This window comes from Bos grunniens, chromosome 21 (assembly GCF_055505025.1).
Source record: "Bos grunniens cultivar Pamir isolate PY7600 chromosome 21, Bosgru_T2T1.0, whole genome shotgun sequence".
NCBI lineage: Eukaryota > Metazoa > Chordata > Mammalia > Artiodactyla > Bovidae > Bos > Bos grunniens.
Window position 1 is genome coordinate 25,237,677 of NC_141185.1, and position 22,342 is coordinate 25,260,018.

Genomic DNA, 22,342 nt, shown 5'->3' on the forward strand with positions numbered 1-22,342 from the left:
CTATAATAAAACACTTGCTTTTACTGCATACAATCAGTAAGCTGAAATTTCTTCACATTTAAACACTGTGTTCCACTTTTTACTCAAAATATTTGTTTTTATGTACTAGAGCTACTTAACCTCTACATTCACTGATAATAGGTATTAATATATTCATTTTACCAGTATTAATATGAGACTTTAGTTCTAGTAAATTTTCTGGCTTTGTTGCCTTGTCTATATCAGTATTTCTGATAATAATACATTTCTTTTTAGACATGTGCACTATACTTCTATTCAAGGTTAGTATAATATTATTGCGTATCAGAATTTAGGACTTCTCACATTTTGATATACTATATTTATTTCAACAATATAATGGTTTATGTAATGCACTTTAAAAAATCACTTTTACTATATGATGAAAACTAATTTTTTCCCCAAAAAATGCCTCCATAAAGTTTCAATGCATTGTGTATGTATACCTTATATCCTACATGCCAACAAATATGATACTTTCAGAACACTGACATCCATTAAATTATTAATTTGCCTTTTCTTGGTATTATAATTTTTTTGATTACATTGTTTTTGTTATGAAATTACATAAGCACTGTAAGTAAAATAAATTATACCTAATTTTACATTTGTACATATTTATATAACATTATAATCAAATCCAGGAAGAATCCAATGTTGTATGATATTAGATCTAGCTAGTGCTCTAAGTTGGTAATAGAAAATATATCAAAAAGCTAAGGAACTAATTTTAACAGTAGTGAAAAATAAAAGGAAATTTGTTCAGATTATTAAAGGATTTTAGTATACTCATGCTTTCAAAAAATCAGTACTTTGATAAAAACTGAGAACTGAGGATAATTTTTGTAACAAAAAAGATGCCAGGTTGAGGCATTAATGGAGTCAGAGTATCTCCAATTTCCTCGTTCTATAGATGAGGAAAGAGAAACAAAAGCTGAATGACACATTCTGGACTTTTACTGGCCTTTGCCACTGTTATTTTTGCTTCTGAAAAAGATAATTTGCATCAGACACAAAAAATGCTAAAAACAATGCCCCAATCCATAAAGTCTGGCCAAGTATCTATCTCATTTTTTTTTTTTTTGGTCAAAATGGAAACGTGGTCCCTGAGGACAGAAATCACAATAATGCATGCCCAGAAAAGGTGGCATGCATTAAAGACTAATTTGGAGAACAGTATTTTCTATAATGTCTAAGTTCTGTAGCTGGACCTTGTGATGACATTTCTGCAAAAGAAAAGATACATAATTCTTACAGTTTATACAAATATTCCATAGGGATATTAAAGTTTTTATCTGGTGAAAATGATTTAGTGGGATACAAAATCTTTACCCAAGTAAATAAGAAAATCAGTTGCATTCTCTATGTATTTTCTGAAGACACTGTGGCTCTTAAGATCTTTTTAAAACACTCGAGACATAAAAAATTAATACTACAAAAACTAGCTATTTCTTTCACTCTCTTCTGTGCTGAAGATCAGTTTGCGCAGGTATGCTCAGTCACTTCAGTCATGTCTGACTCTCTGCGACTCCATGGACCATGGCCCGACAGGCTCCTCCATCCATGGGATTCTCCAGGCAAGAACACTGGAGTGGGTTGCCATTTCTTTCTCCAGCAATAAAGTATGAAGTGAGTGAAGGGAGTGAAGTGAAGTCATTCAGTCGTTGTCTGACTCTTTGAGACCCCATGGACTGTAACCTACCAGGCTCCTCCATCCATGGGATTTTCCAGGCAAGAGAACTGGAGTGGGTTGCCATTTCCTTCTCCAGAAGATCAGTTGATCCTAGTTCAAAATACATCGTTATAACAGTGTATCTATTATCTTCACGGTGTGAATAATGAATAGGTATAAGAATTATGGTAGTGTTTTAAATTAATTACATAACTTACTTAAAAGTCATTGTTCTAAATGAACTGTACAGCAATCCAAAGTAACCAACAACCAAGTCAATCTTGTTATGGTCTCATTATTTTTAATATATAATAATGACATCCTAATATCTGCAATTATATTCCCATTAGGAGATCTATACATCAGCTATTATCACCAAAGTATATCAATTTCTTCAAGCAGATTTTTGGTATGTAAGAAACATAACAAAATTGGCTTTGCAAGAAAATCAAATATTGCCATTAAGGCTTCAAAAATATGAGGTAAAAAAAATGAAAGTTATATACAAAACATTAAATTGTGAACTATAACCAAATTCACAATTTCAATTTAAATGTCAGAGTTAAGATTTTCTATGGCAAAATTATCTTCATTATTCCAAGTTAAACAAAAATTCCTAATACTAATGGTTAGGTTACTCTACCATGTGTCCCAATAAAGGTATACTTCTGGGAACAGTTTTAAATATTATTTTTGTCTGCCTTTTAACATGATACACTGATCATTTCAAACCATAAAGAAAGTTAACAACCCCTTAACTTATAATGACTTTGAAGTTTATTGTATAGCACTTTTATTGAGACATCATGTAACTACTGACCAGGACTGTTTACAAAGGTAATGGTTGGCCTTTGAGACAATTAAAAACTTTTAAGTACTAAAATTTTACATCATGATTTAACTTCAGAAGTGTTAGGATGGTTGAAACTAACAGAAAAGAAAATCTAAAGCAAAAATATAATTATTTCCACAACAACCATATATTCCTCCCATATGAAAGGGAGGAAGGGAAAAAGGAAGAAAAGAAAAAGAAAAGGAGGGGGAAAAAGACAAGAAGAGAAAGAAAGGGGGCAAGACAGGCAAGAAAAATACTTTTTTTTTTCCCATTTGCAAAAAGGAGGGGAAATTCTGAGGTCTCAGCAAATAATGTAATCAACAGAGTCACTTTATATTAAGGCATCTTCTTTACATGTTATTGAATCCCATCATGCCTTTCATATTGCCAGCAGCACCCTGTTGAAATTGCCTCATCATTGACTGAAGTCCTGCCATACCACCTAGAGTGAGAGTGGAATAAAATCAGATAATTATTATACAGAACTTGAAACATCTGCTACTTTTGCCTAATAAGTAGTTAAACTTCTAAAAAATATACTGGGTTCTGACTGCAATTTGGTCACCAGCCGTGAAGTACATAAAAATTGGTATTATCACCAGTATCCTCATCTATAAAAGAGAATAAATAACTTACTTCATCTCATTATGAGGAATACAAACTACATGAAAAGATCTTAGAACAAACAGTACCTATCACACAGTAGGGAGTCAGTAAATTGAAACAAAAATATTTCCCTCTGGGAAGTCTGAGTCTTACAAATAGTAATAAATTGGAGCTGTAGTTAATGCAGTGCTTCAAGTAAGAAAACAATTCATCATTATTGAATATCTACTATATGCCCAGAACTGTACTAATTTCCTGCTAAGATATGACCTGTGATTTTACAGGAGAAAGTGAGGTTCAGAAAGTTTAAGGAACTTTTCATAGGTTACATGGTAAAAGTGGAACGTGGTTTTCAAAATCGTTATGTAATTTCAAAGTCTCATCACTAAAACTATCCAGTTTCTAAACTAAGGCAAAAAGTCACCAGAAGAAGCATTAACAAAAGATGATTAGGGACTTCTCTGGTGGTCCAAGGTGGTCCACATGGCCATAAAATGAAAAGAAATAAAAATACAATTTTGGGACTTCCCTGGTAGTCCAGTGGCTAAGACTCCGTGCTTCCAACGCAGGGGGCATGGGTTCGATCCCTGGTCAGGGAACTAGATCCCATATGCTACAACTAAGACCCTGTGTATAGCCAAATATATATTTTTTAAAAGAAGATGATTAAGTAGCTTGCTCAAAAGTCACAAACAGCAGCAGGGGAGTGAATGAAACCTCAGCTTATACAACACTATTACAACCATTCCACTTAGAAATTAGATGGGCCTTTTCCACCATACGCTGTTTGATCTGATTTTCGATTAACAACAGAAGGCTTATTAAAACTCAATCCTTATAAACTAAACCATGTATTAGCAACTGGCAACAACTCTGTAATTACCCATATGATGAAGAACTCTTGGATCCATCATTTTGGCCATTTGTTGATTCAATTTTGCCATCTGTGACTGGCTCACATTCTTAGACATGTCACCACCTAAAAAAATTTTTGTGTCAGTATAGACTGTAATATAATCAGGATATCATAGAAATTGAGTAAATATGAAGAAAAATCCTATAATCTTACTCTAACAAAATTATTTCTATTTATACATATTCCCTTCTAATCTTTGTCCCAATTACATATGTATTTTTAAGAAAGAAAAAGTGAAATTCAATATTAAGGGACATTTAAGGGGCTTTTAAGGACTAAAATTTTTAACACTTTTACTTATACCTGTGAAATGAGCCACTATAAGCAAAACCATATCCAATGGTTATTAATAGTAAGCTGTAACAATTGTTCAGTAGTAATATGGTATAATGCTGAACAAAAAATTTTAAAGATATGGGTTAACTGGGAACGAGAATGGATTACTGATAAATGGTTATGAAATAAAGAGTCTGAGAGAACCTCAAGATGTATATATCTAAGAAGTTACTATAAATAAAAAGCTTCAGAGAATAGAAAAAAATATAATGAAACTCCATTTATCAGTGAATTTCTACACACTCAGTGAGACTCTACAGCAAAAAGGCAACCATTGAAAGAGATGCACACTGGGGCAGAAGAGAGAAAAGCATCCTTTAGAGAATAACTGCTGTGCTCTTAATACACAGAAAATCAAAGAGATCATTGATGCAACAGCAGTGAATAAGTAGAGCTTGCTTCAGCAAAACTATTTCAAAGAAACATTAACTCCGGTACTTCTCAGGAACATTTGTGAAAATTCAAATCAAAGCTGACCCTGATTCTCTGATCAAAGCTGGCTAATATGAATAAATTAAATGAATTAAGAACTACGAATGAAAGAAGATATGTTTTTTATAAAACATGATAAAAATTTTTTAAAGTTTCATAATTAATAAATCTGTGTAAGATGTGAATTCTATGACCACTGGTGAGTCATTATAAGTTTTTGTCTCTGAGGACTTAAAACTTCAAAACATTATTAAGGCTTTGGTGTGACAAGGATGTGCACCAAATTCACTGCCCACTTCATCTGGTTGTGCCTTTATTGAGTAGTCAAGGCTCAGACTTAAGATCTGACCAACGGATCTGCAGTAGTTCTATCATGAACAGTCAGGGTCATTTGGGAAAGATGTTAAACTGACTTAATGTATTTATAAATCACTATCTGAAATAGTATGTGGTGTTAGGAAATATAACCAATTTTAAACAAGTTTGTCTAACTTTTCTCCCTTGTCACAAAGAAGAAAACAGGATATAGCAGGCAAGAAAAATAAGGAAACTGTCAAAAGACGAAAGGTGATATGTAAATACTCTTCTGTTTTAGAAACCTATTCAGGGATACTATTCATCTTCGGAGCTTGCCTAATCAGGATTTCTTAGATAATAAATTCACTTAATAGTGTTTAAGATAGAGAAAAAAATTTAAAGACAGGGCTAAGACAGTTGACTTTAACTCTTTGGAAAAACAAACTTATCTTTTTACCTTAGATAATACACAGCAAAATACATTCTAAGTGGGATAAAAAGTAAAATCAAAAAGAAAAAGAAAAAAAAAAAACAGAACGAGTAGAAGAAAACATAGGTATCAGAGCTTCCCTGGTGGCTCAGACAGTAAAGAATCTGCCTGCAATACAGAAGACATGGGTCTGATTCCTGGGTTGGGAAGATGCTGGAGAAGGGAATGGCTACGCACTCTCTTGCCTGGAGAGCTCCATAGACACAGGAGCCTGGGGGCTACAGTTCATGGGGTTGCAAAGAACCAGACATGACTAAGTGATTACCACTTTCACACTGTGGTACCAACATGGGGAAGGCTTTTATGAGCATAAAAGAAATCACACCAAAAGGTTTGGCTGCATTAAAAGTGAAAACTTCAGTTTTAATTAAAAATATAAAAATGAAAGGCAAATGAAAAACTGGGGAAAATATTTGCAGATATAATCCAAGAATTTTAAAGAGTTATTACAAAGCAATAAGGCAAAAAATAAAACAAATGGGACAAGAAACCTAAAAAAGAGGGGATTCACCGAGAAAATTTAAACTAGCAAATGTACAAAGAGATGTTAAATATGAGTAATCTAAAACACATATTGAAAAACTGACCATTAAACTGGAAAATACTGAATTATTACCAAACTTACTCAGCATCTCCTATGTTTCTGATCAAAACAGAAAAAATCCCTGGCTTCATCGGAGACTGAACAGAAACTGACACAAGAACTGACACTGATATAGAACTGACAGTGATACATCAATCAGCCTAAACATCCAACAAAGATGCACTTGTGCTAAACAAAGATACATACATAACTGGAAAACTACTATCTGTCTAAAGGGTATACTTTGAAGAATACTTGACAATATGGAAAAGAAGTTAAGATCAGAAGAAACCCCTAGTTATATCAAGTGTTATTTGCAGTAAGACCCATGGGATTCACTGGGCAGTGAATGTAATGGGTGTTTTAAACTTTTTTCTTACATTTTCTCATAGTCTCTAAATTTTCCTTAATATATAAATTCACACAAAGTCATTAAGTGTGATTTTTTAAAATATTAGTGTTTATTACCTTGAATCTGAAAACAGATAAATCACAGATCACATTATAAATTCTGGAAGGACTTGAATAAAACATGAAATTCAGCAGTATATTTTCTAATACTGGCAGTTCTTCCTGACTTTAATTTTTAGTTTCTCAACCTCTTTCTTTCCTTTCAGAGTGTCAAATAATGATGTGCTTATTATTCCTCTTACCTTTGAAAAGTCCTTTGATACCTCCCATCTTTTTTACCATCTGTGCAAATTTGGTATACTGGGTCAGAAGTTCTTGGACATCTCTTGTTGACACACCGGATCCTCTTGCTACTCTCTGGATCCTTCCTGGTTGCTTACTGAAAACCTTGGCACCATCAGTACTGTCAAGCTCTGCAGGCAAAGGTCAGTTACGTTCATGTACACACAACTATCATTCACTGTCGAAGCACTTACATCTAAATGTCTCACATACAGAAAAACAAATACAATGGTCAAACCACCAACCAGACTTAACAAATGCTGTTATCATCTGCTGTGTCTGCCTCTGATTTTTAAAAACTAAACATGGAATATATTCAAAAGAGTATTTATAATATTCATAAGCTATAAAAACAATAAAGCAAATACACACATACTCACCTTACAGAAAAATGTCTTTTCTTTGAAAAAACTTTCTGTCCATCCTTTCCATATTTCAAGTCCAAGTGCTCCTCAGAATATATACCAGAGGTATATTTCAAAAAGCAACGAAAGTGCTCACCTTAGCTCTAAATAACTATTATCTTTTAAATCATAAATTTAGGCAAATAAACAAGTAGAAGTAGGTAGGTTCTATCTATAATCAACAGAATAACTTATATTTCCTATATAATCAAGTAATTACTACTAGTAATTAATTCTTTCTGTAACATAAAGAATGAACGTAACACAAACACCTCCACCGTTTTGGTAACTCTTAGAATACAAGGTCCATTTCTCATGGCGGTAGTTGCATACAATCTCAGGTACAAAATTTCTATTATGTCTGCATTCTCTCCACAATATCCCCTAATAAGTGATCACCTAACCTTGATCTTAACAACCACAGGAGAGATGACCCACTATCCAAAATAATTAAACCTATGTCATTCTATTATACCTGTAATTATGGAAAATATTTTCCCATATTAATAGGAAATACGTTTGTCTGACACTTCTTCCTATTTTGCATAGATGTCTCCTTGCCAGGCACAAAGAATAAGGCTTTCAAATTATTTCAGAGTCATCATGTCTCCTGTGAATTTTCCTCTAGGTGACAAATATCCAACTCTTTTGACTGTTCCTCTTATAATATGGTTTAACACCCCATTTATCATGCTGATTTCCTAAATACATCTTCTAATTTAGCTATGTCCACTAAGCATATTGTCCAGAAATGAACTGAAATCCAGGGCAAGACTGATTACCAATGCAATACAAACAAAGATCAAATTATCTCACAGTAAACTTACAGTCCATTAAAACCTCTAAATCCATTTCATAAATGCAGTTTTAAGCCACATCTCTATGATAAAATATTTTGAAAATGTATATCATATTCTCCTAAGAGCTCAAATGGAGTGAGAGAATGAAAACAAGCTAATAACAGCACATCCTGGTAAGCAGTATGACTAAATTTAACAAAAAGCAGAAGGGACATAACTCAAAGAAGAAAGGAAGTCAAGAAAGGCTCCATGCTGGTGGTTTCTCTTATACTGTGTAGTCTTGAAGGATGAGTATGAGATAAGAAAAGAAGGAAAGGAGCAAGGGACATTGTAGGAAGCAGAACATGGATTCCCAGAATAAATGAAAATAGTTTTGTGTAGAAGGAACCAAGCATGGATAAGAGCTGAGAAATTAAGAGGTTATAAAAATAAGGACAAGATTATAACAGAACTTGTGTGCCAGGCTATGGAAGTCGCTCAGCAGTGTCCGACTCTGTGTGACCCCATGACTACAGCCTGCCAAGCTCCTCTGTCCATGGAATTCTCCAGGCAAGAATACTGGAGTGGGTAGCCATCTCCTTCTCCAGGGGAATCTTCTAGACCTAGGTATCGAACTCAGGTCTCCTGCATTGCAGGCAGATTCTTCACCGTCTGAGACACCAGGGAAGCCCTATGCCAGGCTGAGGAGTTCGAAATTAATCATTAAGTCAATAGATTTTGATCCCAGAATTGTTATATTTAGAAATATTATTTTTATGGCAGTGAAGAAGACAGATTAAAAGAGGAGACAGATTAAAAGAGAAAGGGAAATGTCAGGAGGCTACTGTAGCAATCCAGGTAAGAAATGTTATGTGTATGAACTAATGCAGGTAACAAAGAGGAGAGAGAAAATACAAGAAATATTTAGGAAGTATAACTCACTAAGTCTAAGGTGATGTTAAGGTTTCTATATTCTACCTGAAGCGAAAAATACTGATATGAATAGACTGGGATAAGTTAAATATGTATATATACTGTAATACCTAGAGCAACCACTAAGAAAAGTAAAATATACCAAAAAATATACAGATACAATAAAACAGAATAATAAATAATGTTCAAACAATCCATAGGAAAGTAGAAAAAAGAAAACAGAAGAACAAAAATCAGAGTGAACAAAGAGAACCAAAGATAAAATGGCAGAACTAAATCCTAATATATAAATATCAGTTAAAAGAGGTTATCAGAATTATTAAAAAAAAAATTACCATGTTGTTGATACAAAATTCATTTCCAACATAAAACAGGTAGGTTAAAGGTAAAGGGATAGAAAAAGACATACAATGCAAACAACTAATTAAAGAAAACTGGAGTGGTTGCATTAATAGCAGATGAAGTGGACCAGGACAAAGGAGGGCATTACATACATAATGATAAAAGAGTCAAGTCAATTCACCAAGAAGACAAAACAACCCTAAATGTGCATGCACCCAACAAAAGAACTTCAAAATACATGAAGCAAAACTAACACAACTGAAAGGAGAAAAGTCAGGCATCTCAACACCTCTATATCCATAATCAATAAAACCACTAGATAGAAAATCAGCAAGGATGTAAATCTAAGTTGACACCAGTTTCTAGCTTGGATGACTGAGTACATGGATGGAAGTGTCACTCACCAGAGGAGAAAAACTACCTTTTGGAACTTATACTCCTCAAAAGACTCTCAAACATGTAATAGAGATACTTGTCCACCATTTAGTGAGCGTCTAGACAGCAAGTAATCCAGAGTACAGACTCTCAAGCCAGAAGCCCAGCCTCTCCATCCCCTAGCTAGTGACTTGGGCAGATTACTCAACTTCCCTGTATCCTAATCTGTAAAAGCTAGATTGGATTTTGACCCAGAATTGTCCCTTAAGAGTTGTTGTTGGCTGCAGTCCATGGGGTCACTACGAGTTGGACACGACTGAGCGACTTCACTTTCACTTTCCACTTTCATGCACTGGAGAAGGAAATGGCAACCCACTCCAGTGTTCTTGCCTTGAGAATCCCAGGGATGGGGGAGCCTGGTGGGCTGCCATCTATAGGGTCACACAGAGTTGGACACGACTGAAGCGACTTAGCAGTAGCAGCAATGTATGTAAAGTGCTCATGACAGTTCCTGGGATAGAGTAAATACTCTAGATATGGCTGCAGTTATTAATTCTACACACAAGAATTTTTGCAGTGTTGAAGATTAAGAGATGAGAAAGACACAACCTTATCTGGGTTACTATGAAGGCCAAGAGATCAAGAAAGAGGTAGACACTATAAAAAATAATCAGGTAGTATATACAGAAGTGGTATTATTCAACAAAAGGAACACAATAATAATAAATACTGGCTGAGAACAGAACCTTGTAGCATATATTCCTTTAGGCTGATTGAGGATGAGACCAGTGAAAGAGACTGCAGTTAACAAGAAAAGTAAGGGTAAAAGTGGAAATAAAAAAGTAATAGAAAATAAGAAGAAAACGTCAATGAACATCCAATGTTGCAAAGGTAAAGAAAAAGACTGAAAAGTCTCTACTGGAGTAGACCCAGTAGAAGGTTGTTGTAAATCTTTGTATAATCTATTTCAGAGCAATGGTGGGTACAGAAGTCAGATTTCAGTAGTCTGAGGACACAAACCATTTTTTTAAGAAACTTGACTGAAAAGAGACAGAGTAAAAGTACGAGTGAGAAGTAAAGCCCAGAAAATGTGCAACTGTGAAGCTAATGTTTATATGCTGATGGGTGAAAAAAATGAGTAGGTAAGGAGAGACTGGAGACACAGGAGAGGATTTTACTGATGGAGAAAAGTCCTTGAAAAAGTTTGAAGAATGGCTTGTGGCTGTCACAACCTCATCAGTAAGTTAGCCAAAGACTGAAAAAATTCAACGCCAAACACGTGTATTTCTTTGTAAACAGAGGTCAGATGATAGAGTAGAAGACGTGGCATGCTTGCTGCACTGAATTAGAAAAGGTGCTAAAAACTGGGAAAAAGATAAAGGGGTCATGAGTCTAGAAATACTCGTGGGCTGAGGACCCAGAAGTATAGGAGGGAGGGATAATCTAGGATTACAGAGAGCAGTATACTTGAGAAGACTGAAACCTTAGAGTTTCAGAGCAAAGTTAAGTTGGTCAATATTGCTTCAACTGTCCCTCTCTCACAGATTCCCAATTCCTGTGAGCATATTAGAGGTCTGAGAAGACATGCAATAAATAAATGTACCAGTTTTTTAAAAAAAAAAACCCCAGATTATCTGACTACAGGACTCCCCTTTCAAGTTATTTCTATCAACACCCTGAAGAACTGGTGTTCTCATCACAGAACTCATTTGGAGAAGCACTGTACTAGACATTTCTCTCAAAGATGAAGTCAACCCAATAATTGTAACTTTTGAGCAAGAGCTTTCAAGCAACTATAAATCTCCCAAATAAAAATCACTCGTTCTAAAATTTTTCCCATCTTGTCCACAAGAACACAGTGAAAGTCTCAACTGGCTGATATTGAGAACACAGTCCTCCAAGTCAAGAAATCTTACCTTGATCATTCATACTATCCATTATTGTCATTAATTTCTTTAGCCTTGCCATAGACTCTTGTTCATTTCCTTTGCTCATGAAATCTGTTCCAAAACCAGGGATCATCCCCTAAAACATATATTTAAACATAAAAATCAGTAATAGCTTAAGATTAATTGTTCACATTTAACTAATGGCTTTAATATTAAAATTTAAAAGTAACTATTTTTACCCAAATACTAAAATAATTAAAGCAAGTGTATCCACTCTTAGAAATTATAACAAAGTTAATAGAGGTTAGAAAAAAACTTTTTAGGATAACTAACCAAGATCTGACTGAAGGGGCCCATTTTCATGATATTTTGAAATTGCTCATACATGTCTCGCAACGTAAACTGACCTGAAATACAATATAAATGATGCAAATACATTAGAGAGTGACATTTCCATTCAATAAAACTAATATTTTCCTTAATCATGGGCTCATCTTGAAGCACACTTATAACATAGCCAATCAATAAATATTCACTGAGAAGTTACATAAGATTACAGGATGAATGCCATGGAGACATCCTATCCTATAGAAGCTCATATTTTATCTGATAAAATGGATAAATACACACAGGAAATGTGAAAACAAAGGAAACAATCTATACATACTAGGATAACTGAAATTAAAGTATCTGACACCACCAAAAGTTAGAGGATATAGAACAAGCAGAACTCTCATATATTGCTGATGAGAATGTAAAAATGACAAAACTGTTTTAGATTATTTGGAGCTTCTTAAACAGCTAAACTGTCAATAAACTGGAAAATAGGTCAACTCTGGATGAAATACTACTCAGCTATAAAAGAACAGGGTACAGATAAGTAAAACCACTTGGATAAATATCAAAACTATTATGCTGAGTCAGGGAAACCAGGTGGGGGAAAAAACTTATATATATATACTCTAGGATTCCTATATGAAGTTTTACTGGGAAGGGGAATAAGCAAACTTCCTAGAGTAATGGAAATGTTCTGTTTCCCAACGAACATCTGTCAAAATTAATGGAATGATATCCTTAGAATCTGAGCATTTCATTATTATGCAAATTAACTTGTTAGAGAAAGACTATTTTCAATTTTTGTGCTACGATATAAAAAAGAACGTACTTGGTTTTAGGCATTCTGAATTTGAAGGAGCAGTAAAATACATCAAAAGAAATGTTCTAGGCAGCTAGAAATATAGAATTAAACAGTGGTAGAGCAGGTTAAGGCTGAAATAGATATTTGGCCATTATACAGAAATGACAATGGAAATTAAGACAATATAGGAAGTCCACTGTCCAGTCATGGAACCCAAGTGTAGAGTTTGAAAATGTAAAAGGCGGATAACACTATTAAATTTGGGGAGCCAAGAGAAAAGAGAAAGTTCACTACATTTGGAAGTAAGGAGGCCCCTGAAGCAAGGGCACACACCTAAAGAGAGACCTAGGCGTTCGAAAGCAGGCTGTCTGGGAATATATTAGAAACCAATCTTCAACTTCAAGCAGCGAAGACAGACATCAAAATAATTATGATGAATAATACAATAATTACAGGGTCCAGTGGAAACACATAGCAGGGGTTCCAAGTCTAGGGATAAGGCAGAATGTTCCTGAAGCATATTTAAGTAGAGACTTGGAAGTATGAGTGAGCCAGTTTGGCTGGGGGTAAAGGAGGACAGAAATAGGAAGAAGAGAGGATAACTACCTGACAGGCAGAGGGCCAGCAAGGTAAAAAAGACTGTAGTGTACATTTGAGAAACTGACAGAAATTCAGCATGACTGGCCCATGGAATGCTAAGAACAACGGTGTCAAAACATGACTCAGAAGATGTGGATTAGATGGTGGAATCATTCAAAAACACTACAAGGGCAACGGGAAGACACTGAAAGATTTTAAGAAAAGTAGTAGTAATAGGATCAAATCTGCATTTCTGAAAGATCATTTTGGCTGGAGTTTAAAAAAACAGGACCAAAAAAAAAAAAGAAAGAAAAAAAAAAAACAAAAAAACAGGACCAAGGGAAATAATCCAAAAAACTGTAAAACCTGTTAAAAAGCCTTAGAATAAACAATCTAGAGAAGAGATTAATTTAAATAGCTGCTGGGAAGTAGGGGATGGAATGGAGATAATTAAGAGATAGAATCACTAGAACTAATAATTATTGGGAAAAGGATTGGGCAGAGTGAGGAAGACATGAGTGGATGACAACACCCAAGTTTCTGACTTTGGAAACAAGACAAATGATGTTAACTTTCATAGATGGCAACACTGGGGTGGGAGGTTGAAATGGGAAGATAAGGACAAATTGAAATCAGTGTCTAAGGAACATCAAAGCACGGTCTGGCAAACATACAGATATGAGTCTGAAGCTCAGGGAAAGATGATGACCTAGAAATGATCACTAGAAAACACCACCATCTAGGATGGAAGGACATAGGTACCTGACAAGATGAGTGAGAAGGAGCAGAGGTAGGATAGTATGTGGTCATGGAAATTAATAAGAGTCATGTCATTTTGAGAAAAACAGAAATGATCAATAGTAATATATGTTAAACGTTCCTGATGTGCTAGACATTTTATATATATATCAGCTCTTCGTCACAACTCTATGAAGAAGATACTTAGTATTATCTACTTTTTACACAGAAGGAAACTGAGGTTATTTTTAAAAGTTCTATGTTGGGTTAAAAAACTTAAGCTCTTAAACATACTTTCATAGGAGTTGTCTTCAATGTGAAGAAAATGTGTATTTAATCTCTTTAAAATTTATGTTTTATTATATAAATATAAAACTTATAAGTAAACAAACAAATCAGAAGAGAGTATTTTAGCTTACTTTTAACCTGTTTTACTCCAAGGAACCCAATGAAAGCTTCAATACTAATCTTAAGGCAATTTGATTATAAGAAAGAAAATAAAACACTCAATTCTACAGCTGCTTAGATGACTGAGATTTACACCGATCTGCATATAAATCACCTAAAAAATAAACACTGGAAGAACTGACTTTAACGGACTTATCACTTCAAAAAATTATAGTAGCTCTATCAAAAGAAAACAAGGGAAGTCATCTGAGATCAAATGCTTTTTGTTACTCATATACCATGTTTCAACTTCTCTATAAGTGCTTCATTGTCATCCAGCTTCAGCTCGTTGACTTTATCTATCAATCCTTCAATGTCACCCATACCTATAAGAGCCAAAACAGTAAAATTAATAACTTATACTTGTTATATTGCTACATTACGCAAAATGCATGCACATATAGTAATAAACCTGTGAGACAGGCAGCTCAGGTATTTCTACAACACTTTACAGGTGTGAAATTGAAGCTAGAGAGGTTACGTAACAAAGCAGTGACTGCAGTCCAGGGTTTAATTCCAAATTCTATGCTCTCAAACATGCAAGTTCTGCTGCCATTATCACTTCTGTTACTACAACCACATACTTCCGTACTGTGCTCTAAAACTTCCCCAAGAACTTTCTATCCAACAGCTCATTATTACCACTCTAAACATGGGAAGCAGGTTACCATCATCCCTATTTTGTAGGTGAAGAAGATAAATCATAGAAGGAAATTATTTTCCTGAACTAGTCAGTGAGAGGGCAGAATTAAAATTCTAATCTGTCCTAAAAAGCCACACTATTTCTTGGAGATTTGTCTATATCCCCACCACTGTACACACCAAGAAGTTTGCTGATGAAAGGTTGTGTTTTGAAAGGTTCAAAGTCATCTATGTGTTCCCCTGTACCAATGAAAATAATCGGACTTTTTGTGGCAGCAACTCTGCAAAGAAAAAGAAAACACAAAATAACCTCAAAAAGGAAAACAAATTTCTAGATGTCAAAGCTTATTAGACAAAGGTACATAGCTCAAGCTTCTTTTCACTAGCTAAAACAGAACTATAGATATATCAGAGGGACTCGAAAATTGTTTCTATTTACACTTTCTTCATAGACTATATTAGGTCCACTATTGGAATAGATTTTTAATGATTAATAAAGTCATAAACATACACACACACACACACAGCATGTAAGTCCAAGGCACAGGACAACAGTGTTAATGATACTTACGCACTAAGAGCACCACCTCCTTTTGCATGGCCATCAAGTTTTGTCACTATTACTGAGGCTACATCTACTTTATCTTTAAAAGCCTTAGCCTGGGCTTCACAAGCCTGTCCAATGGAGGCATCCATCACATAAACAATGTTATCTGGTTGCTAGAAAATTTAAATAGAAAAGATACGTATTTTAACTGACCTTAGGTAAATTTCATCAATAGAAGCTATAAAAAGTATTTACTATAATTATTCAATCAATAAACATTTACTGTAGAAGTAGTATGTATTAGGCACCATTTAGGTCCTCAGATAGAGATGAATAAGAAAATCCTTGTCTTTATGGGGCCTACATTGAAGTCATTGGAGACAGATTTAAAAATAGGCAAATAAACATTTCATCTAGTCAAGGCTATGGTTTTTCCAGTAGTCATGTATGGATGTGAAAGGTGGACTATAAAGAAAGTTGAAAAGAATTGATGCTTTTGAACTGTGGTGTTGGAGAACACTCTTCAGAGTCCCTTGGACTGCAAGGAGATCCAACCAGTCCATCCTAAAGGAAATCAATCCTGAATATTCATTGGAAGGACTGATGCTGAAGCTGAAACGCCAATACTTTGGCCACCTGATACAAAGAGCTGACTCATTAGAAAAGACCCTGATGCTGGGAAAGATTGAAAGCAGGAGAAGGGGACGATAGAGGATGAGATGGATGGATGACATCACCGACTCAATGGACATGAGTTTGAGTAAACTCTGGGAGTTGGTGATGGACAGGGAGGCCTGGTGTGGTGCAGTCCATGGGGTCGCAAAGAGTTGGATGTGACTGAGCGACTGAACTAAACTGAACTGAAACATTTTGAATGTACAACAATTAAAATGGGATGGAGAAAATCAGTTATGAGGTGTGGAAGGCTTCTTTCTTAGGGTGGTCAGAGAAGGCCTGTCTGGAGGTAAAATTTGAGCTGAGATCTGAATAAAGAGGAAAAAGTTAAGCAACAATCTCGAGCAATCACACTCCAGGCAAATGGAACAGCAAATGTAAATGAGAAGAAGAAAAAGCAGAAGAGTGTGGGCTGAAACCAAAATGGATAAAAACAGAGGTAAGGCTATTTCCCTTAGATCTGCTCCACTAAGTCAAAATAATGGCATGGCTAAAACCCAACTTATTAGCACTAACCATTAACCAAAGAATTACTGCCAGCACCTCAATGGCAAATATGGGCTCATAATATGTGCTACAGATTACCTATAAACCATTTCTTATCCCCAAGTTATCTCCATCACGATTTTAAAGAGACACTGAATGATGATTAATACTTTTAAATGCTTCATATCTTTCAAAATTCACCTAAAGCAAATGTTTCTAATTTAAAGAATTTACAGAAAGGAAATGCAATAGTTACTAACGGTTATTCTCAATTTGTTAGTTTTTCTTATACATACTAATAAGATGATTAAGCAATGAAATTTCCAATACTCATGAAAATTTCATATTAATGTAGAGAAGATTAAGTCCTTATCATATAGATAAAGGAGCCCAAAATAGAAATAAATTACTTGGAGTCTCACAGGCAAAAAATAATTTATATGGTTCACAAACTCAGTTAAATTTTAACTGAAGTCCTTATAATGTTGTTAAATTAAAGCTACTTACTATAGCATTAGCAACTTGAAGCATTTCTTCAAACAAAGAGTCTTCTTGTTTATGACGGCCACTTGTATCAACAATAATAATTTCAAAGTTTTCATTTTTGAATTTTTCCACTCCTTCAGAGGCAATGATAACAGGATCCATTTCTGTATAGCTATTTAACATGGAAAAAATGATTTAACAACCACAACAGCAAAACGTTCAAATACTAGTAATTTGGAAATTGCTAGTATATCTTTATTCTGAAAAAGTCATATTGATCACAATTTCAATTAAGTATAAAATCCAGTAAGTATTAAATATGACAAGCCACTTAAAGAGCAGCATGAAGCAATATCCAGTCTCCAAATTATGAAATCCTGTATGATCCTGCTTTATATCTTTTCTGAATGAGTTGCATATCCCTCAATTTTTAAAATTTTCTTTAATAACTGAACTTGTATTATGTAGTGTTTCATATATGCTTTTCCACTGAACAGTCTTTTGAAAGCATTTTTAAATGAAGTATAGTTGATGTACACTATACATTATAGCTATACAATACAGTGAGTTACAATTTTTTTTTTCAGCTGAAATTGTTGCAAATGGCAAATTTTCATTCCTTTTTATCTGAGTAGTACTGCATTGTATGTAGGGGGTGTGTGTGTGTGTGTGTGTGTGTGTGTGTGTCTCAATCTTCTTCATTTATCTGTTAATGGACACTTAAGTTGCTTCCATATCTTGGCAATTATAAATAATGCTACTACGAAGACTGGAGTGAATGTTGCTTTTCAAATTAGTGTGTCTTTTTTCCTTCCTAAATATATACCCAGGAATGGAACTGTTGGGTTATATGGTAGTTCTATTTTCAGTTTTTCGAGAAACTGCCATACTGTTTTCCACAGCTGTGGTACCAATTCACATTCCCACAGTGTACAAGGATTCCTTTTTCTCCACATCCTCGTGATCATTTGTCATTTGTGTTCTTTTTGATGACAGTCATCCTTCTGTAGCACTTTCTAAAACCATTAAATATTCCTGTAACACGTGACTTTTAAGTTATATAGCGTTCCATCAGATGGCTATGCTATCATTTATTAAATAAATGCCCTACTGTTGGCCATTTAAGGTTTTCTAATGGTATTAAAAATATAGCCAATATAAATAGTATATAATGTTGTTTCTTCTAAACTATGATACACTCCCCTACAAGCTGAATTTGGATCAAATGGTTTGATCATTGAGGCTTTTGGTTTTTAAAAGGAAAATGTCCTTCACAAAACTTTAATTTCATTGCTATTTTATTATATTTTCATAATCCTCGAAACTCTACTCAACTTGAAAATCAAAAAATAAGATTTCATTTTAGTTTGCATTCTTTTGATTAGTGGCAACTTTTAACACAGATCAACGTTGTCAAATGAAAGGATATATAATGTTAAAAAAAAGTTTTTCCCCTAAATTAACAACAAAAATCAAGTAGAAATACACAGAGTAAGAATATATATGAAACTTAAAAGAGGAAAATTAATATACTTAAGGGCGAAATTTTTAACAAAAAAGACCTAGCAAGTTTCTACATGGAACTATACAAATAAGTAAAGATTTCAGTTCTCCCCTAAATTAATTGGCTTCAATATAGTTTTAATCATAATCTTACGGAGATTTTTCTTTCTGGAACTTGATTAAAGAAACCAACACAACATTATAAAGCAATTTTCCTCCAAGTAAAAAGAAAACTAAAATTTACTCAGGAAAATAAGCAGGTGAAAGAGACAAGAAATGTTGAAAAAGAAGAAATTAGCATTACCAGCTATTTTAAAATATGATAAAGATACAATTAAAATAAAACATAAATATATAAAGAAATAGGATCAAAGATGTTCATAAGGAGATTACTTACATATATGCATATAATGGAATACAGTGATTTCATAAAAAGATTTCTCTTTAACAGCATATTGTCCATAATTATTAAGATCCCATTATTATAATATGTATTTTAATGAAATATAACATACATATGAAAAAGCTGCACAAATTGTTAAACTCAGTAAATTTTCACAAAGCAAACACACCCAGACCAAGGAAAACAAAATAATTAGTATTTTACTCTCTCCCAAGAATAATCACTATCTTGTCATAAGATCCCATTTTTAATCAAGTCTATAGTAGTATGTTTACATAAAATGCACTATTTTAAGTATTCATTTTAATAAGCTTTGACAAATTTATATAACCCATATAACTACTACTAAAGCAATCAAGGTTCAAAGCATGAAAAGATTCTATTTCAATTTAAAATTATCTACCTCTTGTACATTTGTTTATATATAGCACATCTGAAAAAAGCACAGATGGACTTGCTAAAAGCTGGTCATCGGGAAGTGAAACTGTTAGCACTTTCACTTCTTTAAAATTTTTTATTAAAATAGTGTTTGTTTTTTTTTTTAAAGACAGAAAAAAAAAACATATCTATTGTCCCCCCAATAAATGCTAACATGTAAATTTAACATTAGAGATCATATCAAATCCTTCCTTCCCCAGCCCTATCCACTTCATCTCTCCCAGAGGAAACGATGATCACTAATATTTTACTCTATACACATAAGCAAAGGAGAGATTATTTAATAAACAGTACTGAAAAACTGGTTAAAAATTAAGGCTCTGGTTTTGGCTGATAGTTCAAGTAAGTAGCCTAAGCTACTTGCTCAGTCGTGTCTGACTCTTTGCAACCCATGGACTGTAGCCAACCAAGCTCCTCTCTCTGTCTATGGTATTCTCCAGACAAGAATACTGGAGCGGGTTGCTATTTCCTTTTCCAGGGTATCTTTCCAACCCGAGGATTGAACCCAGGTCTCCTGCACTGCAGGTAGATTCTCTACCATCTGAGCCGCCTATCAGCTCATACCCATCACTGTGCAAATTTGAACTCTAAACATGTATTATCCTTTAATTTTTAAATCTATGTTAGAAAAAGTTCTTAACCTAAAAATTAAATTCCTAACATTATTCTTTAATCTATTTGCTAGAAATTATCATAAAAAAATAACTAAGAGAGAATTCCCTGGTGGTTCAGTGGTTAGGACTCTGCGCTTTCACTCCCAAGGGCCTGGGTTCAATCTCTGATTGGGGAACTAAGATCCTGCAATCAGCGTGTTGCCGCCAAAAAAAAACTAATAAAAGAATTTAAAGAGCATACCATAGCCAAAGTTCACTAGTTTTTTTGGCCAAAAAGTAGCAAATAATGATTTATAAAATGATATCATTCATTTAATTACTTCAAATTTTAGCTTAATAATCTTATATTAATATATTAGTAACATTAAGAAAAATGTTATTCTCTCAAATAAGTCTTTCTAAATTTAATCTTGACTCAATTCTTTTAATCAGTCATTTTAACATAAATAAATCACCTAACTGAACAGCAATGTAGCAAATGAAGGTTAGCAATGATCAGACTCTGAGATAAACATAGATTATAAAGCATTTTAGGATGATCAAACACAAACTTTTAAAAAATGGTGTACCAAAGAAACAGACAATGTAGAATTCACCAGGGTATGCTGAATCGAGAAAAGGTTCAGACATGTCTTAGAAGAAACAACTGTAATAGAAGCAGGAAGCTGGAAAGCATGCAAGGCAGGGTAAGTAAAGGAAGAATTATAAGCTAAACAGTATCTGCTCTGATTGATCAGGCTGGATCAGAAAAATCATGTTACAATAATAAAAGGTAACATTGTAATAATTATACCCCTACCTTATTCCAAAAATGATTCAAGCTTATAGGTACATATTAAAATGTGGCCAGATAGCATAAAGTAAAAAGTCAGATAGATAAGGTAAGACATACGAATGTAAGAATAAAAACCGGAACCCACCTTCCATAGAATGGAATTCTTGCTTTGGTTGCATTCTGTTTTAGTTGGTCAAAAGCCCCTATGAAACAAAAAAGTTAATGAGTCCTTAAACTTGAAAATAAAAATTTCAGGAAATAATTTTCAAATTTCAGCACAATACCTGCTCTGAATGTGTCTGCACATATCAAACAGGTCTTCCAACCTTTCCTCTGATAATAATATGCTAACTGGGAAAGGAAGATTTTAAAAATCAATAAAAACAAATTATTACACATGTAAAATAAAACAGCTCATATTCTCCTAAAAAGTAATATTATTGCATTCTGAATACTGAAGATTTCCTGAAGAGTTTAAACTCTAAGTGCCAAAGAGTCACATTCAAAGGATACGAAATGACGAAGCAACAAATGACTATGGTAAAAAATGTTATTAACGTTAATCAAAAACAAACAATAACATAACCCTCTAAGAAATAATCCTGGTTTTTTTTTTCTTTCTAAACTATACATAGTTGAGGCTTCTGAAGCAAAATCTGATAACAAAGTTGAGGCACCCAATTATGAAGGAAAGGGTGGTAGAATGAATTTAAAATTAGCAAAATGATATGTAAAATGAAGATCCATACATATTATACTGGGTTAGACATTGTGAAAAGGGAATCCTGAGCCATAGGATATAAGGTAAACTTTCCCCCTTTACTTCTCCAAAAATCATATCCTCATCTCCTTAAAGAATAGGAACAGTTTTCTTGGTAAAAGCACTTGATTTACACAAACAGCTTCTCCATGACTTTGTTTTTTTTTTAAGTATAATTTACCTTTGAACATGTAGTTGTTTTACCACTCCCTTGCAATCCAACAAACATGATCACATTCTGTTTTCCTTTAGTGGGTGTCCATGCTTTAACTCCAGGGTCTACAAGCTACATACCAAAAACAAAGATAAAATCAGGTTAGCACATGGTTACATTCAAAACCTCTCTCCCCACAACTTTCAAACTGTAAAAATGATTTACAGACATTTCAGTGTAAGAGGCAACCATAATCCTCCCATTCTAACACAACTCTATTTCCCTCTCTTATATATACACATAGTGAAATTTAAGAGTTTAAAACAGTGCATTGTGAAGTTATAAGCAAGCCTATAC

General features: G+C 33.9%; 1 protein-coding gene across 2 annotated transcripts in view; it reads right to left on the reverse strand.

Annotated features, from left to right (window-relative positions):
• Positions 1-2,444: 2,444 nt before the first annotated feature.
• SRP54 (signal recognition particle 54) overlaps positions 2,445-22,342 on the reverse strand; it is a 36,324-nt gene continuing 16,426 nt past the window's right edge. For both annotated transcript variants that reach the window (XM_086363600.1, XM_086363601.1), the window contains 12 exons: positions 22,013-22,117; positions 21,356-21,422; positions 21,217-21,274; positions 17,360-17,510; positions 15,716-15,864; positions 15,325-15,425; positions 14,742-14,828; positions 11,934-12,007; positions 11,628-11,736; positions 6,839-7,009; positions 4,015-4,110; positions 2,445-2,967 (listed from right to left, as the gene is read on the reverse strand). In XM_086363600.1, the coding sequence (XP_086219726.1) occupies positions 2,876-2,967; positions 4,015-4,110; positions 6,839-7,009; positions 11,628-11,736; positions 11,934-12,007; positions 14,742-14,828; positions 15,325-15,425; positions 15,716-15,864; positions 17,360-17,510; positions 21,217-21,274; positions 21,356-21,422; positions 22,013-22,117 (1,260 nt within the window). In that variant the 3' untranslated portion in view covers positions 2,445-2,875. The remainder of the gene's footprint in view (positions 2,968-4,014; positions 4,111-6,838; positions 7,010-11,627; positions 11,737-11,933; positions 12,008-14,741; positions 14,829-15,324; positions 15,426-15,715; positions 15,865-17,359; positions 17,511-21,216; positions 21,275-21,355; positions 21,423-22,012; positions 22,118-22,342) is intronic.